Raw genomic sequence first — 21377 nt, forward strand, 5'->3', positions numbered from 1 at the left:
TGTTTCAAGTTAAAGAAATCTGAAGAAACACAGCAACCAAATGCAATATGTAATCCTGGACTGAATCCTGGACCTTCCTTCTTGGGGTTGCCAGGGATGGATGGTATGAGGATATAAAGGGCATTATTTGGTCAACTGATGAAATTTTAATGGGGTGTGAGCTTGGATAGCAGTATTATATCAACGTTTGTTTGTTTGTTTGTTTGTTTGTTTGAGACAGAGTTTTGCTCTGTCGCCCAGGTTGGAGGGCAATGGTGTGATCTTGGCTCACTGCAACCGCCACCTCCCGGGTTAAAGTGATTCTCATACCTCAGCCACTTGAATAGCTGGGATTACAGGCACTTGCCACCACGCCCGGCTACTTTTTGTATTTTTAGTGGAGATGGGGTTTTGCCATGTTGGCCAGGCTGGTCTCCAACTCCTGGTCTCATGCAATCTGCCCACATCAGCCTCCAAAAATGCTAGGATTACAGACATGAGCCACCACGCCCGACCTGTATCAATGTTAATTTCCTGATGTTTATCATTGCTCCATGGTTATGTAAGAGGCTGTCCTTGTTTTTTGAAGATGTACACTGAAGTATTCAGGAATAAAGGAGTTTCATGTCTGGAACTTCCTCTCAAGATAAAAAAGGAATAGTATTATGTATAATACATAGAATAAAATGATAAAGCAAATGTACAAAAATGTTAACATTTGGGGACTCTAGGTGAGACGTATAAGAGAATAAAACTTTTCTATATATCTTAAATTATTTCAAAATAAAGTTTTAAAAAGAAAGAGGTATTTTAGATGTATGGGTGTATGTATGTATCTTGCGACGGGGTCTCACTCTTTCACTCAGGCTCGAGTGCAGTGGTGCAGTTATAGCTCACTGAAGCCTCAAACTCTTGGGTTTAAGCGATTCTCCCACCTCGGCCTCCCAAAGCATCCAGTCGACCTTTATTTCTTAGTGTGTCCTATTTTTCAGGGACAAATAGATTTTGTATCACCCTATAGAAAAGTAAAAAGCTCCCACATGAGAATTCCCAGGCTCATATGATATGCCTCATATTACCTCCCTCTCCACCAGTAAAAATTATACTTCCTTCTCACCCTTCTCTTCAGGTTTGGGGGAAAAAAATAGAAAGTTGGAAACATCACTCCTCCTCATTGGCCATTCCTTTCCATCTCCTTTAAGCTCCTAGATCAAATTTAATAGCCTTCATAGAGCTCTCTCATACCATTCTAATTAGAAATGGTCTAGAAACACTCTAAGTTCCTACAGTAATCTTTGCTTGGAAATATACTAGTTACTATTTTCATGACATCTCTTATATCTTATACTGAAGTCTCTAATTGTAATTTTAACTTTTTATTTTTCTTTCACTACACTATAAGCCAAAAAACAAGGACCTTGGCTTACTTTTCTTTGTATGCCTCAGAAGACTTAATAAAGCAATATATATTTGCTGCTTTTACTTCAAGAATACTATCCTACATTTTCATAGTATTTTACTTTTTCAGGAAGCTCATTGTATGTACTATACCATTTAATTTTCAAAATAACCCTGTATCGTGCATTGCCATCTCCATTTTACAAGAAAGTAAACTAGGGATGAGAGTTCACTTGCTCAAAGTCACAGACAGCGCATATATCAGAGCCCACATTCAAATCAGAGTCATTCCTTGTATTTACTGGTCATATGACTGAAGGTAACCAAGTCACTGAAAGTAACACAGGTGCAAAAGGGATAGAAGCAAGAGCAGCATCTCTACTAAGCAGTTTCAAAATACATAGCCCAAATATACTGCTTAGAACAATTTACTAGTCTGTTTGCCTTCTCAACTCTGTAGGAAACTAATCAACATTCAGCAATACACATGGAGCTGAAATCACACTTCTCCACAGGTAAAAGACATTTATAGACTGCAAGAAGAACTCCTGAGAAGGACTGTCTTGAGTCTATTGCCTTATTTCTTAGGTTCCATACTCTTGCCATCCAATGAACTCTGAAAGCATTCACTACACAACCAGCATCCACACTGCTCTTAGGGCTTACTTCTTGCTCTGCAATCCTTAATGCACTGTCCTGCCGGGCATCTTTGTCAGTCCTAGAGCCGGCCAGAGACTGAATTCGTTTGACCACCCTCTGTTCATACTCCTCCAGACGTAGCCGGATGTTCTTCAACTCTGAAATGTACATCTTGGCCACAGTCTCCTCTTTGTCCTCTGTGAATGAACAAACACAAAAGACCAGTAAGTTCGACATCAGAGATAAGCAGACCTGATATCCTACTGATGAAAGCAAGGCTTTATATAGGGAATCTTCTGCCTGATTCTACCTGATCCTAAATTTCACATATTGTATACTAATCTTTGAGAGTCCAAACATGTTACAGCCACAAGACAATGTGATAGGTTGATTAGCAGTAACAAACGAAATATCAACAGACCTCTTCTTCCATGATCTGATTTTGAGAATTCATCTGTAAGTTCTTCTCTATCTCAAGTTCGTAGCAACTCAAATGGAAAAAAGTAGTGATGCTACTTTCTCATTTATATGAAGGGTTTCATAGCAACCCCTTGAAAGGCTCTCATTCTACTATTCTCTTTCCCTCTTCCCGGTGCACACACCATTCTCCATGGACTTCATCAGGTGCTGGAAGTGGGCTTTACAAGCTTCCACTTCCTCTTCCAAGCGCAAGCGATCAGCCACTGAGAACAGCACAGAGTCACGACTATCCTGCAGAAAGTCTTCATAGTGGGCCTGAAGAGTCTTCATAATCTGATGACACTCCCCTGGTGCTGAGGATCGAAGCTAGAAAGAAAAAGCCAGAAGAAATTGCAACAGAATAAAAACATAACACTTTCTCTTTTCCTCCATTTTATTGAAGTAACATATATACAAAACTTTTGTGCGCAAACCATAATTGTAAACATGTGGATTTTTATAATTTGAATTCCTCCATTTAATCAGCATTCAGATTAAGAAGCAGAACATTACCAGCACCCCAGAAGCACCCTTTGTGCCCCCATTGGATGTAACTCTTGATAAATGTTCACAAGTATTCACCTACTACGTATTCTTATGCAAAAGACATGCTTGTCTGACAGAGTGAGAAAAAGCCTGCAACCTTCTACCCTTGCCAAGAAGACCAAAGATGTTACTTATTCCAATTAGGAGTTTCCTTTACCATTCAAATTGCTACTTCTAACTTGTAAGAACCTCAGGTCTCTAACTCTAAAATGGTATCCCTGAGTCCACTTTACTCCATTTGGGTGGGGAAAAGTCTCACAGTAAGGAAAAAAAGATCCTTCTGAAAAAATCTTGCCAACAGAATGTGAGCCTGGGGTAAGGTTTTCACAATTACCTTTTCTAGGTTCCAGGTCTGTATAAGGTCAAGGTCTTTACGCAGATAGTTCCAAGATATAAGGCTTTTGGTGTTAACATGTAGCTGGTGCCAAAGGGCCATCACCTTCTGATAAGATTGTTCGACCCTAGAAATAACACAAAACCTGACTATTACCTTTGTAAGACTTCAGCTCCACATTAGAGATCTTCTAAGGAAAAATGTGATTGCCTTAGCAGAACTGAGCTTATATGTTGAGCAGAGTAAGGCAACAAGTCAAATACTAACATCCCAGGAATTTTTAGAACTAAATTAATTGAGGCTGGCGAGGTGGCTCATGCTTGTAATCCCAGAACTTTTGGAGGCCAAGGTGGGAGGACTGCTTGAGCCCAGGAGTTCAAGACCAGCCTGGTTGACATAGTGAGACCTCATCTCCACTAAAAAAAAAAAACAAAAAAACTAAACTACATTAATTAATTGGGATCTTCAACTTGGATTTGCTATAGCATTATGCATATTACGTTAGCACATATTTAGTAATTTCATAAATGTTACCTGGTTATAATACGATGATTACAAGCCAGAGAGAACAATACTAGGGAAAGGCATAAACAACATCCCATCCAGAATTGTTGAAAAATGATTATATCAATGTTTACAAATTGATTTGCTGTGTTCCAAATATTTATAAAAATGCTAAAACACTGAGAAGCTAATAGCAGTTTAAGAAATTCACCTGGTATATAAAAGAAAACTGCATGGCTCACGCCTGTAATCCCAGCACTTTGGGAGGCTGAGGTGGGTGGATCACCTGAGGTCGGGAGTTCAAGACCAGCCTGACCAACATGGACCACCAGCCTGACCAACAATTTTGTATTAAAAATACAAAAATTAGTCAGGTGTGGTGGTAGATGCCTGTAATCTCAGCTACTTGGGAGGCTGAGGCAGGAGAATTGCTTGAACCTGGGAGGTAGAGGTTGCAGTGAGCTGAGATCGTGCCCTTACACCCCAGCCTGGGCAACAAGAGCAAAATTCCATTTCAAGAAAGAAAAAAAGAAAACTGCAGTACGAAGGGTTTGAGATTTTTTTTCCCCAAGCATCTCATGTCTAATTCAATCTTGATTTCAAGAAGACTTACGAATACACAAATACACAGACACACTCTTTCTTACACACCCACTATGTTACCTTGAATTTCTTCAAGTTGAGAAAAACATGCAAGATATAAAGAACAGGATGGAAAACTAGAAGCCAGGACATCAGTTAAACAAGAGGCATTAAATCCGTAAGTTTAATCTTCCCTCTCTCCAAAAGTCCCACTAAAATTTCAGTAGAGTTGAAATTCAAAGTTCAGGAAATCTCAAAGAAGAATAAAAATATAAAAAAGCAACAACAACAACAACAAAAAAGAAAATAAGAGAACATTAGAAAATCAGTTCAGGAGGTCCAACATTCAACAAATGGGAGTTCTTAAAAGCAAGAACTAAAAAAAAGGAGAATAAAATAATTAAAGAAATAAGGTCAATGTGGTGGCTCACGCCTGTTAATCCCAGCACTTTGGGAGGCCGAGGCAGGCAGATCACGAGGTCAGAAGACAGAGACCATCCTAGCTAACACGGTGAAATCCCGTCTCTACTAAAAATATAAAAAATCAGCTAGATGTGGTGGCACATGTCGGTAGTTCCAGCTACTCGGGAGGCTGAGGCAGGAGAATGGAGTGAATCCAAGAGGCAGAGCTTGCGGTCAGCCAAGACCACGCCACTGCACTCCAGCCTGGGTGACACAGCGAGACTCCATCTCAAAAAAAAAAAAGAAATAAAAAGAAAGAATCCAGGCTGGGCGTGGTGGCTCATGCCTGTAATTCCAGCACTTTGGGAGGCCAAGGTGGCAAATCACAAGGTCAGCAGTTCAAGACCAGCCTGACCAACATGGTGAAACCCCGTCTCTACTAAAAGTACAAATATTAGCTGGCTGTGGTGGTGCGTGTCTGTAAGTCCCAACTACTCGGGAGGCTGAGGCAGGAGAATTGCTTGAACCCAGGAGGCAGAGATTGCACTGAGCCAAGATTGCACCACTGCACTTCAGCCTGGGCAACAGAGCAAGACTGTCTCAAATCATCATCATCATCATCATCATCATCATCATGCAAGAAAAAACTTCCTCAAACCTGAAAGCAAGTTTCTAGTTTGTGTTCATTAGTATAATGAATACAAAGACTCAAAGGTACAGTATCCCTTTTCAAGATTAGAGACAAAGAGAAGCATTTAAACACCTCCAGAGAAATAAAGATTTCTTTCAAAAAGTGAAAGTATCAAACTGTTCCGTATCATGATAGTGGTGAAGGATAAACAATTCTAAGCCTTTGTCAAAACCAATAGTACTGCTCATGACAAAAGATGAGTTTTACTATTATGTAAGACTAAAAAAAAAAAAAAAAGAGAGAGAAAGAATGAAAATGGCACTATACATCTAAACAAGAAATCCTGAAAGTTAGAAAGCAATAGAGCAATGATTTCAAAGTTCAAAGTAAAAACAATTTCCAGGCTGGGCATGATGGCTCACGCCTGTAATCCCAGCACTTTGGAAGGCCGAGGCGGACAGACTACTTGACGTCAGGAGTTCGAGACCAGCCTGGCCAACATGGTGAAATCCTGTCTTTACTAAAAATACAAAAATTAGCCGGGCATGGGGACATGCACCTGTGGTCCCAGCTACTTGGGAGACTGAGTTGGAGAATCACTTGAGCCCAGGAGGTGGCAGCTGCAGTGTGCTAAGATTGTGCACTCCACTCCAGCCTGGGCAACATAACAAGACTCTATCTCAATAATAATAATAATTTCCAAAAAACATATATCTTGCCAGTTAGAGGAAGAAGAAGACAAACATTTTCAGATATGAGGTCTCAAAAAATTTACCTCCTACTCAGCCTTTTTCAAGAAGGCACTGGAGAGTGTAATCCACCAAACCAAGGAGTACACTAATAAATAAGACTTGGAATCTAGGAATCAGTGGGTCCAACATAGTGTGAAATATCACAGAGATGGGACCAAATCAGGCCTACAGAATAGGTACACACACACATACACACACACACACATACACACACACACAAAGATAGAATGGTCTAGAATAAATGTTTCCAAAAGAAATATGAAAATTGCCCGTGGTGTTTGGCCATATTGGGAATCCTTTTACAGTAAGGTAGGAGAGTTTGGGGACAACTAAGCAAAGTAAAAAACAAAACGATTACCCACTCCAAGGAAACAAAAATTATATAAGAAAGTAAATAAAACAGGGGTCAGGTGCAGTGGCTCATGCCTGTAAATAAAACAGGGGTCAGGTACAGTGGTTCATGCCTGTAATCCCTGTACTCTGGGAGGCTGAGGTAGGTATCACTTGAGGTCAGGAGTTCGAGACCAGCCTGGCCAACATGATGAAACCCCGTCTCTACTAAAACTACAAAAATCAGCCAGTCGTGGTGGCACATATCTGTAATCCCAGCTACCCAGGAGGCAGAGGTTGTAGTGAGCCCAAACTGTACCACTGCACTCCAGCCTGGGCGACAGAGGGAGACTCGGTCTCAAAACAAAAAAAACAAACAAACAAAAAAAAGAAAGTAAATAAAGTAATTTATTTGTAAATATATTCACTCACCTACTTATTCATTCTTTCATTCAACAACCATTTATTGAATACCTGCTATGTGCTGGGAATGGTTCTAAGTGCTAAAGATACAGAAGTAAACAAAATGGACAAAAATCTGTAATAGGAGAGAACAAACAAACACATAATCTGTTAGGCAGTATTAAAAGTTCTGAAGAAAAATAAAATGAGTAAAGAAGACAGAGAGTGGCATGCAGTGAGCGGGGATGGTGGTCCATGAGGGTTCTAAGATAAACTGAACAAAGTGAGGGAGTGAATCATGTAAATATCAGAGGCAAGCAGGAAGTCCAAAGGCCCCGAGGCAAGAATATGTTGTCTGTGTGTGAGAAACAGAGGAAAGACTAGAGTGACTGCAGCTAAGTACAAGCAAGGAGAGTGGCAGAGGATGAGTTCAGAGACGTAAGGCACAGTCGCCTCACAATAGTCCCCTAGAGTATGATCTGGCTCAGCTTTAAACAATGCATGTACTAATAAAACAAAAAATATCAACTTAAACAAAAACTGTGACATAACTACATTTGGAAGATGAAAGAAGCGTATGCATATATGCATGTAGAGAAAGCTAAATGTTAATTTCCTAGAGTAAGAAGTTAATAGATAATTTCTGAAGTTGAAAACGAACAAGGAAATAGCAGGAAAAAATTATATTTGGAAATGTGGGTTTATAACCCAGCAAAATCTGCTGAAAACAGTTGACTCTGGAAAGTGGAACTTTGGGACAGGAGAGGGGATAGCTAATTTTTATTATAATAAACTTTGTAGTATAACCCAGCTTTCTAAAATATGTACATAAACATATATATAAATATATATATATATATTTTTGAGACAGAGTCTCACTCTGTCACCCTGGCTGGAGTGCAGTGGCGCAATCTCGGCTTACTGCAACCTCCACACCCTGGGTTCAAGCAATTCTCCTGCCTCAGCCTCCTAAGCAGCTGGGACCACAATTGTGCACCACCACGCCAGGCTAATTGTCTGTATTTTTAGTAGAGATGGAGTTTCACCATGTTGCTCAGGCTAGTCTCGAACTCCTGACCGCAAGTAATCCAAAAATAGGCTCTCAAAGTGCTGGGATTACAAGCATAAACCATGGTGCCCGGCCCATATATTACTTCAAAAAAAAATTAAAGAAAATTAGCTGCCATTAAAAAAAAAAAAAAAAAATCGGAGTCTCAGGCAGAGAGAGTCATGGCAGGACAAGCATTTAGAAAGTTTCTTCCACTCAGGCCGGGTGCAGTGGCTCATGCCTGTAATCCCAGCACTTTGGGAGGCCAAGGCAGGAGGATCACAAGGTCAGGAGATCAAGACCATCCTGGCTAAAATGGTGAAACCCTGTCTCTACTAAAAATACAAAAAATTAGCCAGACATGGTGGTGGGCGTCTATAGTCTCAGCTATTCAGGAGGCTGGGGCAGGAGAATGGCATGAACCCGGGAGGCGGAGCTTGCAATGAGCTGAGATCACACCACAGCACTCCAGCCTAGGCAACAGAGCAAGGCTCCATCTCAAAAAAAAAAAAAAAAGTTTGAAAGGAGTGCTGCTGAAACTATAACCAAAAGAGGCATTATGCTTCCAGAAAAATCTCAAGGAAAAGTATTTCAAGCAACAGTAGTTGCTGTTGGATCAGGTTCTAAAGGAAAGGGTGGAGAGATTCAACCAGTTAGCATGAAAGTCGGAGACAAAGTTCTTCTCCCAGAATATGGAGGCACCAAAGTAGGTCTAGATGACAAGGATTATTTCCTATTTAAAGACAGTAACATTCTTGGAAAGTATGTAGAGTGAAATAAGTCACTATTGAAATGGCATCAACGTGAAGCTGGCCATTCCACTGAAGTTCTGAAATCTTTCATCATGTAAACAATTTCCATATCTCTCTTTTATAATAAACTAATAACTAATGACCCCCCAAAAAAATCAACCTTTTTTTTTTTTTTTGAGACAGAGTCTCCCTCTGTCGCCTAGGCTGGAGTGCAGTGGCGCAATCTCGGTTCAAGCGATTCTCCACCTTCCAGGTTCAAGTGATTCTCCAATTCTACTGCCTCAGCCTCCCGAGTAGCTGGGATTACAGGCGACTGCCATCATGCCCGGCTTTTTTTTGTTTTGTTTTGTTTTATGTATTTTTAGTAGAAACGAGGTTTCACCATGTTGGCCAGGCTGGTCTTGAACTCCTGACCTCAAGTGATCCGCCTGCCTTGGCCTCCCAAAGTGCTGGGCATGCGCCACTGTGCCCAGCCCAATCTTTTTTTTTTTTTTTTTTTTGAGACAGAGTCTCGCTCTGTCGCCCAGGCGGCTGGAGTGCAGTGGTGCGATCTCAGCTGACTGCAAACTCCGCCTCCTGGGTTCAAGTGATTCTCATGCCTAAGCCTCCCGAGTAGCTGGGACTACAAGCATGCAAGCAGGCGCCGCCACGTCCAGCTAATTTTTGTATTTTTAGTAGAGACGGGGTTTTATCATGTTGGCCAGGCTGGTAAAAAAATCAATCTTTTGAGAGTAAACTATTTATAAGCAAGAGTTCTTTAAAAAAGAAATATCACTGAATATACTCTAGTTGAACAGAAGTATTTATTGAAGATCTACTATGTGGCTGGCAGTAGGAGACTTGATATCTCCAATGAGAAGCCTCTCCCAGGAGGAACTTTACAACTGTGTGCAAGAAGATCACAAATGCACACTCATCCCTCCATTGGTTCACCAAGGCCAACAGCAGAGGTGGGTGTACCAGTGGCAGCTGAGCCAAGTTACCTGCTGGCCATCTCAATGGCATCCTTATTGGGTGGGGGAATGAGGAAGCAGACTGATGGCACCATTGCCTCATTCCCTGTGGGGCTGATCACTTTCCATTTGGTCCGCTGAGAATTATCTTCTAGCACACATTCATCATTTTTGCAAATAGTAATCTGAAGAGATAAATTTACCAGTTATTGCTCATGGATAAAGCAACAACCCATTATTACCTGGTGCCTCATCCCAAAACTATCAAATCCTTAAGAAAAAAATCTGCGTAAGAAAATTTCTGCTATCACTTAGTGAGGGCTTCTCATTTTTGCTAAAAGATAATGGGTATAAATCTACAACACAGGAAAAACTGTGACACCAAATAAATCAAGGAAACAAGTATGTATTAAATACATGTTACATGTCAAGTAACCCAGAATATGAAAGTTATAATAAGACTATAAAGGCTCAAGAGTGATCTCAGCACAAAAATCCACTAGAGTAAAAACTAATGGAACGTGAATAATCAAAACATTGTTTTTATGATATTTCCTCTCCCCTCTTCCTATACTACCCAAACCCCTTAAAACGTTTAAGCATTTTGGAATTATCAAGTCTTTCTCTTGAGAGACAAGTGATCAAGATTATTATCCCTAACTTATAGGCAGAAATATCGAGACACACAAAAGTGCAGTCCCATTTTTAAATTTTTATTTTTTTCCATTTTTTAATTCATTCATTCTTTTGTATAATACATATTTCTTGAGCGTCTACTCTGTGCTAGGACACTGGAGACAGTACAATTGGCCAGGCACAGCAGCTCACATCTATAATCCCAGCACTTCTGAAGGCTAAGGTAGGCAGGCCGCTTAAGCCCAGGAGTTCAAGACCAGCCTAGGCAACATAGTAAAACCTCATCTCTACAAAAAACACAAAAATTAGCTGGGTATAGCAGTGCATGCCTGTAGTCCCAGCTACTCGGGAGGCTGAGGTGGGAGGATCACCTGAGCCCGAGGAGGTCAAGGCTGCAGTGAGCCATGATAGTGCCACTGTACTCCAGCCTGGGCACAGAGCGGGACACTATCACAAAACATAAATAAATAAATAAAAAGGTACAGTGGTAAGCAGACAAACATAGTCTGTATTTCCACATATTCTGGTGGTGTATGTAGTTATAATACTGTGTGACAAATGCAATTTACCAGGGAATAAAGGATATGACCCAGTCTTGGCTAGAGGGGTAAAGACAGATTACTCAAGAACTTAAAGCCACCGTAAGGAGTTTAGGCTTTTCCCCAAGAGCAATGAGTAATTAGTGTAAGATTTAAGCATAGGATTGTAATTTCAAGAAAAAAAAAAGGCTAGGCGCGGTGGCTCATGCCTATAATCCCAGCACTTTAGGAGGCTGAGGCGGGCAGATTACGAGGTCAGGAGATCAAGAACATCCTGGCTAACACGGTAAAACCCCGTCTCTACTAAAAATACAAAAAATTAGCTGGGAGTGATGGCATATGCCTGTAGTCCCAGCTACTTGGGAGGCTGAGGCAGGAGAATTGCTTGAACCCAGGGGGCGGAGGTTGCAGTAAGCTGAGATGGTGCCACTGCATTCCAGCCTGGGCCACAGAACAAGACTCCATCTCAAAAAAAAAAAGAACATGCTGGTGGTAGGATCCTTTGTGCACTAAATGGGGAGGCTGATACAATAATCCAAGTGAAATAAACTTATGTCTTTTATTTTTTCTGAGACTGGGTTTTACTCCCGTAACCCAGGCTAGAGTGCAAATGGCGCGATCTTGGCTCACTGCAACCTCCACTTCCTGGGCTCAAGCGATTCTTGTAGAGACGTAGTTTCACCATGTTGCCCAAGCTGGTCTCAAACTCCTGAGCTCAAGTGATCCACGCGCCTCGGCCTCCTAAAGTGCTGGAATTACAGGCATGAGCCACTGCACCCAGCTGCTTATGCTCTTAGGGAAATACTAGCAGGGACAGAAAAAGTATGTTTAAGGGATATTTACAAATTAGTACAAACTTGATGGTCCTATTAGCTGTGGAGGATAAGAGGGGTGGGGGAGTCAAGGATATCTCCCAGGTGCTACAAAGTACCATCTCTGTCAACACTTAGGCAACTGAGTAGATAATGATGCCAATCACTGAGGCAGGGAGCAGGTCAAGATTATAGGGTTGAAGTTTTTAGTTTTTTTTTTTTTTTTTAATGATAGGAGAGACTTCAGCATGTTTAAATTTTTAAAACTCTGTAATTTGATCTTTCCTTATCATCATAACCCCAACTGAAGGCTTCCCTTCTTTCTTCCTTCCCTCTGTGTCCCAGAGGTACCCTTTCTACCTCCTCACCTCGATCTGCCGATAGTCACAGATGGCCTTAACAGAAATGGTGCTCTTTAACAAATGATCTGGACTGCGTGGTTTCAGCTGAACAATGGTTTTTGATCTCCCAACAAGACTGGCAACGGAACTCTTAGACTGTATAAGCTGCTCCTTTTCATCCTACAAAATGAGAAGAAAAACAAAATGACATTAATGTTGCTACTCAGGGTGACTAAGTTAACAAAGAAAACTGAATACTCCACTCCCTCAGAGAATGTCATCTCTCAGTTAAGTAGGGATGGTTGGTGGAGCTATCTTAAAGACTTAGACAAGGATAAAGAAAAAAGGAGAGAATGTTTCTGTCTTCTACCAAGTGCTTTTGCACTCAAACTTTGCAGCTTTCTCCCTGTGCCACTTTCAATGAACCATAAAGTCACATGCAAAAACCAAAATAAAAACAAATACTTCTAGCTTCCAAATACAGCTATATAGCTAATAAAAAATTTATCTAAACATGATTCAGAGAACATGAAAGTTAAAATCAATAATAGGTATATTATTATTAGTCAATTTGTCACTGGTAGAAACTAGTTCTTCCCTTTTTACTTAGGAGAAGCTAGTTGAACTCATTTAAATTTTTAAAAATAATCATATCTCCCAAGCTCTACTCTAAATATTTTATTTTCCTAAATTGAGTCAAGCTTTCTAGAGAAAGATCTTAGCTCTTCAACCAACAATGCTGTTGGTGAAGGTATCATGTCAAATGATTTAGGGTTTACCTCTCAGTATTTGCTGTGCTATATTCATATAAATTTGATTGGTTAGAAAGAAGTATCATGCAAAATGGAAACTCTCAAATCTCTGCAAATCCAATAATCTTAAAAACGAATAAACTTCTTGTTAACTAAATTGGTAGTAAACCATTACCAATTCCACTAAAGAGTAAAAGATAAACTTTATCCATTAACCTGGATGTTTCAAGCCCATTTTGAGGTGTAAAAGTCTCCCCAGAAGATGGCTTTCTTAGGATGGATGTAGATGCGATGAGAGTAAAGAGTTAATAATGTTAGGAAATGCCATTAAAGAACTAAGAATATGCAAGTAAAGAAAAAGAAATGCTTAAATAAACTACCTGTGCCTGTCCCCGGGAGCATGATTGGAAGAAATACAACTTTAACTTATTAGTTAAGAAAGAGGAATGGAATATATCAGGGAGACAGCCACATTTCCATACTTGAGAGCTGGTCTACCCATTTCAGTTTCCTTGAAATAAGATGTCAATTTCTGTCTAACCCACAGCCAAACAGCTCAAGCTCCAGAGACCAAGTGCTCAGCGTGGTAAAAGTTCTGAAAAGAACCAGAAGCCAGGACAGATGCTCCCGAACCTGACGGACAAGCTGAGGAGCAGACCCAGGTGACTCCATGCCCCGATGACGCCGCCAACCCGATGACCCTGACCTGGAGAGGAGGGAACAGAGCAGCGACCCTCGAGAAGAGAAGATATGACAACCATTGCAGAGGAGTTACCCTATGACAGAAGGTACTCTGTGGGAGGGAGGAGATAATAGCCAAGGATTATATTCCTCCTTCATACTTGTAGTACCTCCGAGAGAGACATTTTAGAGACAACATCTGAAAAGTCAGGTTTTCATCCTTCATTCCAAATTAAATTAACAGACTATTTGCCCAGGTGAATGTAAAACCACTCATAGGTTTACAATACCTGAAAGTGTAAAAAAATTAAAAAAAAAACCTTATATTCACAAATGCTCAAATCTTACCCACTAAAAAAAATGAACTGTTTTGGGTTACTCTAGTTCTCTTATTTAGACTTTTCTATTGAAATGCGAGGTTCCCCTTGCTTCTCACAAAGGAAAAGTAAGTTCCTTAGTACATATACATTTCTATCTTAATTTGAGGTGTAGCTTGAGCCTTGTCTTGCCAACTCTGTGTAACGTACATTCACTAAACACAAGTAGTCTTTCTGCTAATTACCAGCACTCCTGAAGAAATAATTCATTGGAGAAAATGAATATAAAATTGATTTGAACTAAATACTGAATATAAAACTATTTCTTAAAAATTAATATTGCTTCATAAATAACTGCACAAATATTACATTACATGTTTCTTTGAATTAAAATCAATTTTAAGTATCATCCAAAAGAAAACTACCAAGGAGGAACATTTTGACTTAGGTGTATTTATTTGTTTTTGTTTTTTTTAGTTCTTTTTTTGCATATGAGAGTAACAAAGAATTTGATAAACTAATCCCCTTCAACCTTTTTTTCATGCTCAACACCTCATCCTTGGCTCCAACTATTACATTAAAACAGGAAAAATGCAAAGAAAGTATAAGGAGCTCAAAGTGCCTCAGAGGAGAAGACTAGGCCTTTACTTCAATAACATACCCAAAGAAATCTTATTAGCAACTTCTTTAAGAAAAGAAAAGGAAAAAAGGAAAGAGACAGAACAACATCGATTAAACTCTATTTGAATGTAAGCCAAACTTTATTACAACAACGGCCCACTGCCCTGGAGCTTTCAAGGATATAAACAGCAGCAGCTGATACGGTTTACTCTCTCAGAAGTAATCATCCCCACTGAGGCAATACCCACCATGGAGCCCTGGAGCAGGTCTTCAAGGCAGGATAAGCTGGTGTTGTGGTCACAGGAGTATTTTCGTTTAATGGAATCTTGGAGGTTCCTCAAGAATGACTCCAGCTCTCGCGCATCACTGAAGAACTATGGGAATACAAAGGAAGGATGCCTTCTGCTCAAAACATCAGAACACCCGGAATGTTAACTGAGAAAGAACAATTTTACCATGCAGAGCTTAGCAAAGCTGATTACACCCTACTGGATTAGTGAGAGTTCATTACAAGGACCACTGAAACATAAACCGAAGGGCTTAAAAAGCCATGCAGCAAAATATTAGTGTTGACTACCCCAAACCCTACCCTATAGAAAAGTTAGCTGTTTCACCCCCTCAGAAATCACTGCTCTTTCCTCTTGACTTCTGGCTAGGTACAGTAGTTGGCTGTGGGGTGTATTTCATGAAAAACCTAAGGTTGAGTGATCAAATGTTTCAATTCATATTATAAATAATCAGGGAGACTATTTAATTTAGGGCAAAAGGCCGGGCATGGTGGCTCATGCCTGTAATCCCAGCTATTTGGGAGGCTGAGGTGGGCGGATCATGAGGTCAGGAGATCAAGACCTTCCTGGCTAACATGGTGAAACCCCGTCTCTACTAAAAAAATACAAAAAAAAAATTAGCTGGGCGTGGTGGCGGGCGCCTGTAGTCACAGCTACTCAGGAGGCTAAGGCAGGAGAATGGCGTGAACCCGGGAGGCAGAGTTTGCAGTGAGCCGAGATCGCGCCACTGCACTCCAGCCTGGGCGACAAAGTGAGACTCCGTCACAAAAAAAAAAAAAAAAAATTAGGGCAAAAACAGAGATAACGGCTTATTTCCTCCTCCCACCTCACCTGAAAATAAGCAGTACATTTTTTTTTTTTTAAGACACTTGCTCTGTCATCCAGGCTGGAGTGCAGTGGTGTGATCTTGGCTCACTGTAACCTCTGCCTCCCAGGTTCAAGTATTTCTCTTGCTTCAGCTTCCCAAGTAGCTGGGACTACAGGTGTGTGCTACCACACCCAGCTAATTTTTGTATTTTTAATAGAGAAGGGGTTTCACCATGTTGGCCAGGCTGGTCTTGAACTCCTGACCTTAAGTGATCTGCCCGCCTTGGCCTCCCAAAGTGCTAGGATTACAGGCATGAGTCACCGCGCCCGACCAGCAGTACCTTCTTTCATGTTCTGACAGATTGAAAAAAGAAAAAAAAGATCATAATATTTTACAGCTCCTACCATCAAGAAGTGGAGTCTATTTCTCCTTAACTTGAATTTAGGCATAGCCACATTTCTGGCTTTAACCAAAGGCACATTAATAAATGTGACAGAAGCAGAAAAAAAGGGCTTGTGCTCTAGGATTTGTTCTCTCTTGCTGCTTATGAAACATAGCCACGTTGTGAAGAAAGCTGCTGGATGCTAGAGACACACGGCTTGGTGCTCCAGCACCTAGCCAACTCTTAGACATGAGCAATGCCATTTGGGACCAACCAGCCCCCAGCCTGTCTGCAGCCATGAGTAAGACAGGCAAGATAAGATGAACCACTTAGCTGAGCCCTGCCCAAAGTGCTCACCTACTGAATCACAAGCTATCTAAATGACTATTGTTGTAAGCAACTGAATTTTAAGGTGGTGGTTTATACAGCAAAAGCACACTAATGCAGATGTGTTTGTAATCTCACCTTCAACATACATATGTACACACACACAAACACAGAAATCCATCATACCTGAAAATAAGCAGTATTCGCTTTCACATGCTGCTCAACACACAGGCACAGCTGCTTCATCCACTGCAACTGGGACTGGACAGCAACACTATAAGCCTGCAATAAACAAGCACACAGACAGAAGGGCATGAGTTTAACAGACTCAATATATATATGTGCAATCCTATTTTCCAAGTACAACTCTGCTAATGATAGAGAAGCCAACAGAAAAGATGTGGAGATACTTGACTGGCATCTGCTCAATGCTTCCCATGTGTAAGAGGTGTTCCTTTAATCCAAAATGGTTTTGTTAGAGGGGGTTACATAGAAAAGGCCTCTTCCACACTCAGTTGTAAGTAAATGATCCAGGCAGCAAAACCCAGGCATAAATTCCTCCAGAATTCTTCCACTGTTTCTCTTCTTTTGGCAAAGGCACCACACCAACAAGAGTCAAGTCAGGATCTGTCTGGACAATTACTTGAAGAAATATGGTCAGGTCTGCTTTTCCTCCGAAAGCTGGGAGCCAATGTACCTTCTATTGTTTCTCTCAGCAGTCTCCTTAGACTAACAGAAATGTCTGCAGGCTTTTGAGGGACACAGGAACAGTCAGAAATGAAAAGAGAGAAGACCCAAGACAAATGATCCCTGACACTTCCTCCAAGTCTTTCAGTTGAACAAAGTCTCTAATTTGAACACTTTTATAACAACAACCTCTCAACATTTGACCTCCACATATTCTCGAGTCACACACCTCCACTGTCTGCTTGGCTGGGTGGTTCTCAAGTGAAAGTAGTTCTGCTGTATCTTGTAGAGAACGAAACACATCCTGTTTCTCCTCCAGTTCCATTGTCAACTCCTGAAAATTGAATTCAATTTTACAGAATAAGTGCTCTTGGCAGTGGGGAGTGGCTAGCATAAATAAAAGCTGTGTTCCCTCCCATATTTTTTTTTTTTTCTTTTTTTGAGACAGAGTATCGCTCTGTTGCCCAGGCTAGAGTGCAGTGGCTCCATCTTGGCTCACTGCAAGCTCCGCCTCCCGGGTTCATGCCGTTCTCCTGCCTCAGCCTCCCAAGTAGCTGGGACTACAGGCGCCCGCCACCACGCCTGGCTAATTTTTGTATTTTTAGTAGAGACAGGGTTTCACCATGTTAGCCAGGAGGGTTTCAATCTCCTGACCTCGTGATCCGCCCACCTCGGCCTCCCAAAGTGCTGGGATTACAGGTGTGAGCCACCGCGCCCGGCCTTCCCTCCCCTATTTTAAAGGAACCTACAATATAGAATTGGTGGCAAAATGAGATGTATAAACAGTGCATGCCAGAGGATTGCAGAGAAGGGCACAAACACTAGAATTACTGGAAAATATTCACAAAGGACATGGGACCTGACCCAGATGTTAGTAAAATGCGAAAACACAGAATGAGCATTGGTCCACAGAAAGGAGATAACTTGTCTGGAGTGGACAGTTCCTGCACATCAGCACCCACACCAGTACATGACACACCAGGACATGGGTATCAGTGACTGGCTGGCTTTGTTTAGACTATTCAGCCTACAATCCTCTCCACTGACTACATTCTATTAACTACAGGACCCAAGTTAAATGCCAGCTCTTCTGTGAAGCTGGATACTGATCCTTACTATGCTTTCAGAGCACTTTCTTTATATCTCTGTTATAGCCTAATTTCAGTTCTCACATAGCCTGTTTATTGTATTATGGTATGCATTCTTCCTTCTAAAGTATCTAAAGTGCATGTTAAAAACAAAAACAAGAAACTCCCTATTTGCATAGTTTACAAAATCTTTAAAAATCTTCTGAGTGTGAAAATACTAAAAGTAGCAAAAACTAATCCTAACTTATCTACATCTTTCAGTGAAAAGAATAAAAAGCAGTATCCTATTGTCCAATGTTAAATTTCCCTTCCCATTTTACAAACAAAGAGATTGAAACAAAAAAGTTAATAAATGAATTAAGGAGAATTCAGAAATTTGTGGAAAGTCCAGAGTATATCCCAGTTAAACAATACTATACTAAATGCTTTGTCTAGGTTAGCTTATTAAATCTTAATCTTTTATACAACCCTTTGGGAATACGTGCTATTAGGGAAGGGGATAGCTTTGAAGTAGTGCTATTATCTCATTTTATGGAGATCCAGAGAGATCAAATGACTTCCCAAGGTTACAGAGCTAGTTAGTGGAAGAATAAGAATTTGAACTTAGGCACTCCAAAGCCTATAATCTTAACCACAAAGCTGTATTGCTTCTGAAATGACTCAATTTACAGATTGCTGCTGTATTCACCACACTGCCATTCTAAATGCATTCTAGATAAATTAATTCTAGGGTTCTACTGTTCCTCTCTCCATTTACACTTCTCACATGCATGGATGCACTGAGTAGGGCCCCTATTTCTATCTAGCAGAATGCAACTCCAGCCACCCAAGCTTTTAGCAGACTAGCCCCTGTCTCCTTCTGCTGTTAAATAAATAATACAGGCCTGCTGCTGTGCTAGACTCACAGAGAAGTAATTTCTCTTGGCTGAGATATTGGAATTGTTGTCACTCCAGTCATATGCTAGTTCCTCCTCCTCCTTCTCATTCAACCAGATCAACTCAGCTGTAGCTCTAGAAACAAATTTATGCAGGCTCTGAAGGTGCCTCATCCGGAAGCTAGAAGTTTCCTAGACAAAGCAAGGATTATAAGGTTAGACTGCTAGCCTTTGTGTAGAAGATAGCACATTTGGCATCAAAGGAGAGAGTAACTCAGGAAATGAATTTGCTTTTAATCTCTGGATTTTTCCCCATGGATTCAAGTTTTGTATAAGTTTGATATAAGACTCCCAGAACTCTTGTCAATCCTAAGTAGAAGACAGAATTCATAAGGCCTTTGTGGTGCTCCCTGGATAAAGAATGGTCCTGGGCTGTCCTACTCTGGACAATCTTGATAAACAGGGATGAAAAACAACAGATCAGAGGGAAAGCCCCCACTCTACAATCTCAAACTTTTAGTTTTGTTCTCTCAAAGTGCATATAGCCACAGGTTTGCTAAAGCACAATACCTAGGATAGGTTATATTTATTTAAAACTTTCAAGAACAGTAGTTTCTGACCCGTTAAGAAAACTGAGAAAATGTTATAATACATATGAATAAGTGCATAGTAAATGGCATAACCTAATAAGCAGAAAACCAAAACAGGGCCAAACCAGGAAATTTCTGAATTAGGTAAGAGAATTGATTGGGGGACACCAGACTCTGTATGAGCAGAACATAAGACAATCGGCAGAAACTTACCTTCAATTTACAATACTGTGTCTCCAGCTTTCCAAGAGTTTCAGCATAGCTGGTATGGAAATTCTGGGACATCTTTCCCTGATTAGAAAAGAATGAAATAAAAATACATTAGAGAAAGAGTAAGTAAACTATGTGTTATGGTTGCAACTATGCAAATATTATGTCTAGATAGAGATATGGATTGGTTGCTCTAAGAAAACAGAAGCTTGGACAACAAATTTCTGAGTCACATTTTATAGCTTGGAGCAGCACTGAGTGGGCAACAGTTGAGCAGGGTAATTACAAACAACAGACCTCACTCTCCCATGTTTCCAGCAATTCTGGTAGCTAGCTTCTAAGCAAAACCAATGCCTGATGATTCCCACTCAATTGTTTTTTTGAAGGGAAGAGTTGAAATATAAAATGGGAAGATAGAACAGAGACTGACGGAGAGAGAAAATTGTGTGAATAGTTTCTCTATACCAGCTCTCAACTGCAGGCAGATGGGGAAGTAAAAAGTGCCTGAATTTATAGAGGCAGAGGGCTTGAGTTTGGATCTGCATCCACTACTTACTAATTCTGACCTCTCAGCTTCTAGTATCACTTTTCTTTTTAGTAAAAAGGGGTTAATAAAAATACTTTTCTCACAAGTTTATTTCAAAGATTAACAGAAACACTTCATGTGAAAAGGGAATTTGTCATAAACCGCTCTTCCTCATCATTATTCTCTTCCAGAGCACCCTTGTACTTCGATACAGCTTTATTGTGTGTACCGTCCTTTCATCCGTTCCATCCACGTACCTCCCGTAATGTGGATTCTGAAGGCTACGCACCTCATACAACCTGGCCTCCTTGACACTTGAGCCCAGCTCTTCTACACTGGTATGGATGTGTTGCTGAGTTTCTAACTGCAACTCCACACTAGGCAGGTCATTGCCCCACTCTGCTCGTTCCAGTTTCATCTGAAAAAGAAAAAACATATACCACATAATTTACTGAAGGGCTTGGTAGGAAAACGGTCAGAATCAACGTTTGGACAAGGAAGCAAGGGGTAGAGGACTGAGCAAAAGACGTCTAGGCCATCTCCTTCAATCTACAGTCTCTTACAAAAAAATTACGCCATCATCACCCCTAAGGAGCAGGAGAGCAGAGCCCACCAATTATACAACAGAGCAGCTTTTCCTGCTGCATTATTAGTATACATTCCTAGAGCAATCAAGCAGAAGGGAAAGGGAACTTCACAGGCTTAAAATGCTTAACTTTACACTTTAGGCATTTCTCTTTATGGGGTCTTTTCATTTCACAATCATAACTGATATTACAAGGAAGTATCTGAAAATATTTAGCTTCATTCATGACATCAACTATTGGCCAATGGAAGATAATTTCAAAACAGTTTATTTTGGGATATTTTTATTTATTGTTGTTACATGGGGAATATATTATGTGGACATAGGAAGAATTTAATATAAAACAAAAGAGTTAGAAAGATAAGGGCAATATCAAATTTGAACCACTATCATAGAACACATGTAAATAGGGCCCCTTGGAACTGCAGAATACAGTAGTCTTGCTTAAACTTAAGAGTTATGATTGCCGGGCGCAGTGGCTCATGCCTGTGATCCCAATACTTTGGGGGCTGAGGTGGGTGGATCACCTGAGGTCAGGAGTTCGAGACTAGCCTGGTCAACATGGTGAAAACCCATCTCTACTAAAAATACAAAAATTAGC

The 21377-nt window shown here is 40.6% G+C and overlaps 1 protein-coding gene across 1 annotated transcript in view; it reads right to left on the minus strand.

Moving 5' to 3' along the window:
* LOC117092824 (microtubule-actin cross-linking factor 1, isoforms 1/2/3/5-like) overlaps positions 1-21377 on the minus strand; it is a 166931-nt gene that overhangs the window by 63352 nt on the left and 82202 nt on the right. Inside the window, 11 exon segments of the mRNA XM_033227019.1 lie at positions 2044-2213; positions 2619-2802; positions 3356-3482; positions 9742-9896; positions 12067-12219; positions 14659-14784; positions 16401-16496; positions 17131-17235; positions 18895-19056; positions 19668-19745; positions 20480-20608. Coding sequence (XP_033082910.1) covers positions 2044-2213; positions 2619-2802; positions 3356-3482; positions 9742-9896; positions 12067-12219; positions 14659-14784; positions 16401-16496; positions 17131-17235; positions 18895-19056; positions 19668-19745; positions 20480-20608 — 1485 coding nt within the window.

Source organism: Trachypithecus francoisi, unplaced genomic scaffold, assembly GCF_009764315.1.
Source record: "Trachypithecus francoisi isolate TF-2019V2 unplaced genomic scaffold, Tfra_2.0 Lachesis_group12, whole genome shotgun sequence".
Lineage (NCBI taxonomy): Eukaryota > Metazoa > Chordata > Mammalia > Primates > Cercopithecidae > Trachypithecus > Trachypithecus francoisi.